Below are 8,820 nucleotides of genomic sequence, written 5' to 3'. Positions count from 1 at the left end.
CTCTTCTGTAACTCCTCTGCCATGCCCTCCCTCTCCTCTGATGTCACAGCTGTGTCTCCTGGGGGTGGAGGAGGTTCAATTTACAGGGATCCACTCTTGGATCTTATTCCTTGATGGTAGAAACATTCCCCTTCTTGCTTTGCAGATGACTCATTTAAAACTTGGAAGATGACAAAATTGACCACTCCCCTCATTACATTTCCAAGATTTTAGAATCACAATTAGCTTTGTTAACAATCACATAACTGAATCATATCATCCTGTTAGTATCTTCTCCCACCTTCTCTTTTCCAGACCTTTCAGGAACAAAACTGCTTGATGGGAGCTACCAGTGGATATGAACATAGGATGAGGGTCTGGAAGAAAGTCAGAGGGAAGGTTGGCTCAGCATGCTACCTTCAGACCTGCTGGGTGGGTCTGGCTCTGGGGTCAAGTTTGTTGGAAGAGTTACCCCAGCCTGGAGGGGTCTGCTTCCGGGGACATGCTGCATAAGGAGTCTGTGGAGAAGAGGTTACTGATTGGTGCATGTTCTCAGTATGTGTGGCTGAGAGAAGTGAGGCAGACAGTGGCCAGGGTACACAGAGAACCTGGCTGGCAGCTCACCTAGCCCAGCTCTGAGGAAGGATGAAGTTTGGGCCAGTGTACAAAATAGAAAACACATGTGCTGGGCTGCACAGATGGATGGACAGAGGGACATGGTTGGAGTGGACAGGCAATGTGTGCTACCTGGCTCTAGGTGTATAGGTCTACCACTATCCCACCTGTCCACTCACCTGACAGGCCCGAGGAGCTGTGTCTTTGTCCTGGAGTACAGCCCCTGGGCCAAGCTCCTCAGCTGTCCCTGCATCCAGTGCAGATCTGCTGGTGCATCCGGAAGCCACTCCACCACCCTGGAGGACAGGGCAAGTCAGCTCCTCCCCACAGTCCCAGCGAGACCCTTCCCCAGGGGCATGGGCAGAGCCAGAAAGGCTGCAGCTCAGAGGAAGTGGTGGTGTGGGCTTATCCATGCCAGTCTAAGCCACAAAGGCTTCTTGTAATGTAAGAGGAAGCTGAAGCTCAGAGTGGTCGAGAATCCTTGCCCAGGCCACACAGCAGCCTGAGTGGCATCAGCTCCAGAACATCTCCTCAGAGTAAAGGCACGGTCTCTGATGCTCTAGGGCTGGAACAATAGACTATTTGTCACACAGACTGCGAGGACCAGCCAGGTTGCTCACCAGGAACCTCAGCTGCCCTGCTCCCATTCAGCCTTTTCTGCAGAGAAGACCAGCAAGCCTCTGAACCAGTGCCAACACAAGGCCTGGCAAGAGTACAGGCAGGCTCCACACTTCTGGCTTGCCCACCTGTGTGCCAACTGCCCTTGAGTCCTGGTATCCCCCTGTGAGGACTCACCTCTTGGATTTGAAGTAGACGAATTCGACAGGCAAAGTGTAAGGCAACAGCAGATACGTCAACACCTGCCCAGTGCCTGACCCCCAGAAGCGAGTCCAGAGGCTGGGCTTCTTCATGCACGCGTTCCTCAGGACTGCAAGAGAAGTCATGACATGGCCCAGTCCACTTGGAAGTCCACTCTGCTCAGCGTCACTATGTGGACCAGTTAACTGTGCTCCTCCCAACCTCAACCCCCATCTCCAAGTCTGCAGAGGAGGAAACAAAACTGACAAAGGCCGGTCCTACTATGAGACAGCAGGGTACTTGTCCATGATCATGGCCCTCTCACCATTGCCCATGAGACACACAATGTGCCCCTTCCACAGTTTAGGAGACCGAGGTTCAGAGTGAAGTGACTTGCCCAAGGGTCACCCCCAGGAAGTGGCAGGGCCAGCACGGGCTCACAGCTGGCAGGATGCAGAGCTCTTGCCAGCTCCCCTGGCCCTGGGAAGTGGGCTGGGCCCCCAGGATGGGACAGGCCTCCCATCTTGCCTACTTCAACAACAACAACACAGTTATTGTTAACAGTAGCACAGCTCTAGCCACAGTGACCATTTTCTGAGTCGAAGAGGAAGGACCCGCCCTGAGAGCCCATGGAGTACAGGAGTGGGGCGGGACCTGAGTCCATATTCCAGCCTCCAACCACAACTGACACCCCTGCCTCATCCCTGACTGGTGCCACCTGCAGACAACATTCTCAAGGGTCACAGAGAACACAGCCCCCTTGCGGTGTACCCCAGTTCCAGTCATCTCACCTTTCCTTGACCCAGATTCCTGCTCTGTACAGTGGGGGTACCAGTAGTACCTGCCTTCTGATGGATGTAAAGATACTATGAGTCTATAAGGACGAGGGCCAAGTGCAAACCTTACCCATAGAGAGGTGAGGCTGACCCTAGACCTAACCCTAACCCTAACACTTGCCAGAGAGAGGTGAGACTGATCATACACCTAACCCTAACCCTACCCTCCTGATGGATGCAAGGATGCTATGAGTCTATAAGGATGAGGGTCAAGCACAAACCTTTGCCAGAGAGCGGTGAGGCTGACCATAAACCTAACCCTAATCCCAACCCTCAAAATGACCCTAGTCCCTAACTAAGTTTAATATCAACCTTAACACTAACTCTAGCCTCTAGTTTCATTTTAATAATAATCCTGGCTATTCCCCTACCCCTAGACCTAACTAACCCTAAACCTAACCCGAACACTAGCCCTCAAATCTAAAACTAACACTTAACTTCACCTGAATGCCAACTCTAAACCAAACCCAACCTAAACTTATATCAAACCCTAACCCCTAACACTACACCCTAAACTCTAATTCCAAACCTAACAGAAACCCTACACTTAAACCTAAATCTGATTCTAGCTCAATCTACTCTCTGCCCCTCACCATCTCCTCCCACCTTAGCTCCATGAACTAGACCAGAGCTCAGAGCAAAGGTCATTTCTGAAAAAGGGGTCAGTCATTCTCTCCCCCATCACACCTCCGGGAATGCCCACCTCTCTTCTCAGGTAGCTTCCAGAAACCTGTCCAGGAGCCCTGGTGGGGCTGTGGTATAAGCACTGGATTGATAACCACAATACTCATGGTTCAAACCCACAAGCTACTCTGGAGGAAGACGAGGCTGGCTGTTCCTGTCAAGACTGATACCCACAGAAAACCTAAGGAGCAGTTTGACTTGGATTTATAGGATTGCTACAGAAGTCCTCGTATGGCGCTGTAGGATCAAACTGTATTTTGAAACTCAAGGTAAGCAGTTCAAACCTACCAGTAGCTCCTTGGAAAGCCTATACAGAGTCACTATGCATCGGAACCAACTTGATGGCACTAAACAACAACAGGGTTATTATAGGGCTTTGTACTCATCCAGACCTCAAACTTCTTGGGGGCAGGGTTCCATTCCCCCACCCATGAGTAAGGGTGGTTGGTAGGTAGGTGAGCAAGGCAGGTAGGTAGGGGCAGTACCAGCCTCCAGTTCTGGTGAGATCTGCTCAAAGTTGGGCACATCCTTAACCAACACGTTGGGCACCGCCCAGTTGAGAGTCAGGCCCGCCTTCCCTTCCTGGTTGCAGCCAGAGTCCTGGGTTCCTTCAGCAGGGGATGGAGGTGACTTAGATGTCAAACTACACAGTATAGGCTCCTTGGTGAGTCCTGGGTCAGGGAGAGGAGAGGAGGTAAGTGAGGTGACAGGTCCCACGCCAACCTCATGACCTATGCCATCCACCCCATGCTCTGGTGACTTTATTGTCTCAGAATGGATTCACGGCTCATCCTAAAGGAGCCCTCCTCTGCTTCCCCTGCCTGTTTCCTGGTGAATTTCACATAGATGATCAAAGACAAGGGCCTGAGGACACAGGCCAAGGTTCAAACTCTGACTCTACTCCCAGCAAGTCTCAGTTTCCCTTTCTGTTAAGAGGGAAATGTGAGAGCTGCTTTGTGCAGTTGTTTTGGGGGTGATGTGAGGTTTCTGTGTAAAGCTCTAGCCAGGGCTGGGTGCTGTGGCTGCTGGAGGATGACACCTAGGGGTTGGGGACATGGGGACAGGTGCTGGGTTCAAATCACAGCTCTGCCACTCTGAAGAGCATTGCCCTATTGGGTGACAACCAAGATCTCCTGCCAGGACTCCCTGGTGACCCTGTCATCCTGTGAACTGTCTCTCACACATGCATACAAACAACACACACCATGTATACCCCACACATACGCAGAATACACACACACCACAGAGCACATACATACACCTGCCACATAGCACATATATGCACACACTACATAGCACATACATAAATGCACCACATAGCACATACACACACCACACAGATCACATATACACACAGCACAGACATACACACACCACATAGCACATACATACACACGCCACATAGCACATATATACATGCACCACATAGCACATACACATGCCTCATAGCACACATATACACATGCCACATAGCACAGACAAACATGTACCACATAGCACACACATACATGTGCCACATAGTACACACATACACATGACACATAGCAAATGCATACACACAGCACACACATACATACAACACACAGCACATATATACACATGCTACACACATAAACACTGCTCAGCACATCCACACAGCACACTCACATGCCCCCCACACCACCTTCACACAAATCACACATCCCATACACACACAAACCACATATACACCACAAACCTCATACACATACCACACACATACCAAACCACATACACAGAAACACACCATAAGCAGACATCAAATACCCACAGATCCTACACACATGCCACACATGCACTACACACACAAATCACATACAAACACTCCACATACACAACATGCACACATCACAAACATTCCATATACACCCACACCACACACAGCACATAGACATTAAATAGACACAGCACACACACACACACCATGTGCACACTTATTACACATCTGTCTATGCTCATGCCAAATACACACATAGACACACCTAAGCACTCATACATACACACACTAACACATGCACACGTGTACACAAATCACCACACTGACACATAATACACAAACAGAAAACACACATGTACAGATTCTCACCCCAAAATACACATATGCATGTGCACACATAACACACATAAACAAAAAGATACACCAATACATATGCATTCAAACATAGACACAGCACACCTGCAAATATGACACGTACATATACATACACACAGATGCACATAAAACACACACATATGCATGTACACACACACGTAAGTACAATGATACATGGTGCATATGCCCACATACACACATGTGCACACAGTTACACACACAGTCACACACATACACACTCTCACACACATACATCCAGGCACACACACACCCCTCCTGACACTGAATCGATGTTCCTCAAGGCGCCCACTGCCAAACCTTGTGTTTCCTCTCTTCCTTTTTTTGGGGGGAAGGTCCTCTGCCAACCCCGCCCCTTCAGTGCAGCTTTCACAGCCTGCCTTGCAGCTCATTGGTCACCACCTCCACCTTCCTGTCCCCCAGCTGCTCAGCTGTCTCCTTGGGCCCCCACAGCCCTGGGCATCCCTCCTTCATTGCTCTCTCTCCCTGGGTGGTCTCTCTCAGGGTCTCTCCCCCTGGGTGTTCACCCCTCTCTAGGTACCAGCTTTCAGCTAAAACAGAGCACAGAGCAGATGATGGGCAAGCCATGAGGAGCTCAGCTCCCAGCAGCTCAAACGGTCCCCGAGGTAGCGTTGCCTGGTTCTCGCATGCGTGTGGTTCCCACGAGGGCTCCATCAGCTACCGTGGGGCATGCTACCTACCCTGCTTCTCCAGGTATCTCAGGGTGTCCAGGTAGCCTTGTCTGCACATGTCGGCCACTGTCTAAGAACACACAGGTGGGGGGAGAGATGGGGAGGTGTGTGTCTGTCTCTCCATCTAACTTCAACTAGGAGCCAACCCAGCCCAGCCTACATTACCCAACTGACCCCTTAGTAGGACACGGGGATCTTAGTGTCCTCCCAATAGAACCAGAGATGACAAAAGTCCCTTCTCTGGAGCATGACTCAAGGGACACAATCAAGGTGAAGGCCTGGCTGAAAACTAGTTTAACAAACTTGGTGTGAGACCCCTCCCTTAATGTGGATGCCACTCCTAGCTCAACACTTGCCCAGAGCAAAAGGAATAGGAAGGACATAGCTTGAGCCCAGACTTGACTTGACCTGGCCATGAACATGGGCTATGTGGGCCAGCTGGAACCCAGATCAAAGCGCACACGATCTCACACATGTCTGAACCTCTACACACCTACCAGGCTGGGGCTGAGACCAGACCTACCTCCACACTCGGGGGCATGAGGGCCAGGTATGCAATGGTGAATTTCCTGTTCCACCTTTTGAAGATGGATTTTAAGATGTTCATATCGTGCATGTGGACCAAGTGGATCTGGGGACAGATGTCCAGTTTCCCGGGGAATGGGGACACGGTGATGGTGGACTTGTCATTCTTGAAGAGTAGGTTGTTGCTCAGAGCACCATCAATGTAGCGCTGCAATGTGGGGAATGGGCTCAGGTGGGCTGTGCTGCTCTCTGGGGTCACCTTGTCTCTCCCAGCACCACCCCAAGGCACCAGCAGAGAGTGGGCTGTGGATGGCTACTCCAAAGTCCCTGGGTCCATCTGATCCAGGATGCTGAGCCCCCATAGGAATGGGGGGAGGGTCTGGCTCACAATAGGTACCCTCTGAGCCCAGGACACCTTGATGAGTTTAGTAAGGAAACCCCCCAAGTACACTTACCTCACCTCTGAATTCAGGGGGAATCACTCCACAGTAGACTGGAAAGAACAGGGCACAGACCATGGCCTGGGAAGACAAGCATCAAAAGGAATACAATCGATCTCTCCCTTTCAGAAATGACTTGTAGCATGGTGACTCCTCCCCCATAGAGCTGCCATTGTTGGCATTCCTCCTCCAGTGTAACTGAGCCCCAAGAAGGCAGGAGGTCCCTGTTCTGGTCCCTGTTCTGTTCGCAATGCCATAATGGACATTCAGTAAAGGATTGGCTCAGGATGGGGTTGGGCATCCCACTGGAAGCTGCTGTCCCTGCAAGAGGTCTTGTAAAACACAGCCTGGCTTTGAACCCAAGGGACCTCCCTGCAGCAAGCAGAGGTCCTTGTACTCATTGAGTGTCTTGGACATGTTGTTACCCTAGTCTGTGCCTCAGCTTCCTCAGTTGGAGACAGAAAGAGGCTCCTCAGTCTACTCCCTCACCCATGGGTGTCTCTGGCCCGGAAAGCTCCAGCCCCAGCAACTACCCTACCTGGATAAGCTCATCTCTGGTGGTGAAGTTGGTAACTATGACATTCTTTCGGTCTGGCCAGCGGGTCAGTGAGATTCCCAGTCGCTGGGAGGCCAGGATGTGGGCGTTTTCAGGCAGAACCTCCTGCAGCGAGGTTTTTATACGCTCCATGGGCGTGAAGGATGGGTGGAAGATGCCCAGGCTTAGTCTTTTGACCAGAGTGGTCATTCCCAGGACTTGTGAGCAGCAATAGTCTGTAGGAGAGACAGAGGGCTCCTTAAGCACCCAGAAGATGGCCCACACCTTCCTGACAGCTCAGTCTACTCTCCTGTGTGCCATGGAGCCAAAGGCCTGGGTGACTCTCCAGCTTAGAATGTTAGTACCTAACCACCTTTCTCCCAGGAGACCTTGTAAAAACAGCCTTCCCTGGGACTCCTGTGGTGTAAGGATTCACGTTAGTCCAGATCCGAGTTTCTCTTCAGAATTCAATGAGAAGATTCTGGGGCCAAGGTTTAGGCGGAATCCCTAAACACACCTCCTGTCTTACACCAGCCCCCACTGAACCCGAACCCCTCCATTAGGGTTTAGGAACTGATCCTAGGTTCCTCTTGGTCTACCAACTCACCAATAGGCATTCCACAGACCAGGCTGACTGCATAAAGCGCTCCCGAAGAGGAGCCATAGAAGCGCTGGGCACCCAGGAGGAGGCGTGGGGCTCGCTCCAGCAGACAGTGGGTCACGCCCACGTAGTAGAGTCCCAGGAAGCCTGCTCCAGAGAAGGATAAGTTCCAGCTACCCTCCCTCTCGAAGTCCATGGTCGGGATGGCTGTGGGCTGTGGGTAGTGAAGAGGGGGCCTGAGAGCAGATCTGGAGGGGGTTACTCAGAGATGGGGCTGGAATGGGACCAGGATGGGGAGCCAGACAGAGAAGAGCCAGGAGCCAGGTGTGGGGTCAGAACAAGGAGGCAGACAGACAGGACCAAGACTGAGCTGTGACCTGACTCGGTAATCAGAGCCCTTCTGTTCCCCCTGTTCCGCCCCTGGGCTGTGTTACCCGCAGTCCCAGCCAATGAGGTCTCTGATCCACAGCTTCCCTCCCTCAGGCATGTTGCAGATGTGTCTTCACCGTTCTGTCCTCCACATTGTGGGCGTCGACCACAGATCTGGATGGAGGTTGATTTCTTGATGGTTTAGCTGGGTCTCCAGTGTTCTTGGCAGAAGTATGAACCTCGCCCCCGTGGTACAAATGTGGAAACAGGCACAGCCAGGAAGCTGAAGGCTTGAACCACTGAGCTTGGTCTTGGGAGTCATCTCAGACTTCATTCTGCAGCTATGCTGGGTGGGGCCTGTGGAGGAAAGGGAGACAGGCATCCATAGTCCACACTCAGCACATGTGTGATGCTCCCCAAATCCTCAGCCTCTCTCCTCTGTGGGATTTCAGCACCATGTGAAAGGCTGCTGTGAGAACCTCCAGAGCCCCTCCCTCTCTGATGGCTGCACCCCAACGCAGAACCCCTATCACCAGTCCAGCCAAGATCTGGATGACCCCTGGGCCATAGACCACTGACCAGCTGAGTGCTGTCTTCTCAGGTCTCCCCAGCAAGCTG

The 8,820-nt window shown here is 51.7% G+C and overlaps 1 protein-coding gene across 1 annotated transcript; it reads right to left on the bottom strand.

The window, feature by feature from the left end:
* Positions 1–325: 325 nt before the first annotated feature.
* On the bottom strand, positions 326–8,029 carry LOC102812542 (patatin-like phospholipase domain-containing protein 5-like). Its single transcript, XM_006866900.1, has 9 exons — positions 7,840–8,029; positions 7,236–7,468; positions 6,713–6,778; positions 6,252–6,465; positions 5,742–5,798; positions 3,398–3,583; positions 1,390–1,522; positions 774–890; positions 326–356 (listed from the first exon to the last, which is right to left on the bottom strand). The coding sequence occupies exons 1-9, from the start codon at positions 8,027–8,029 to the stop codon at positions 326–328; spliced, it is 1,227 nt and encodes a 408-aa protein (XP_006866962.1).
* Positions 8,030–8,820: the final 791 nt, after the last annotated feature.

Source organism: Chrysochloris asiatica, unplaced genomic scaffold (genome assembly GCF_000296735.1).
Source record: "Chrysochloris asiatica unplaced genomic scaffold, ChrAsi1.0 scaffold00097, whole genome shotgun sequence".
Taxonomy (NCBI): domain Eukaryota; kingdom Metazoa; phylum Chordata; class Mammalia; order Afrosoricida; family Chrysochloridae; genus Chrysochloris; species Chrysochloris asiatica.
The sequence above is the reverse complement of the archived record's forward strand: the minus strand, read 5'-3'. Positions and strand labels throughout refer to the sequence as shown.

Bases quoted from the DNA above. Each gene is read 5' to 3' on its own strand.
- LOC102812542 (XM_006866900.1), bottom strand. From the start codon at position 8,029: ATGGACTTCGAGAGGGAGGGTAGCTGGAACTTATCCTTCTCTGGAGCA. The intron at 7,469-7,839 runs GTGAGTTGGTAG...TCTCTCCTACAG, and splicing joins GGTCTGTGGAATGCCTATTG to ACTATTGCTGCTCACAAGTC. The intron at 357-773 runs GTGAGTGGACAG...ACTTTCTTCCAG, and splicing joins CAGCTCCTCGGGCCTGTCAG to ACCCTCATCCTATGTTCATA.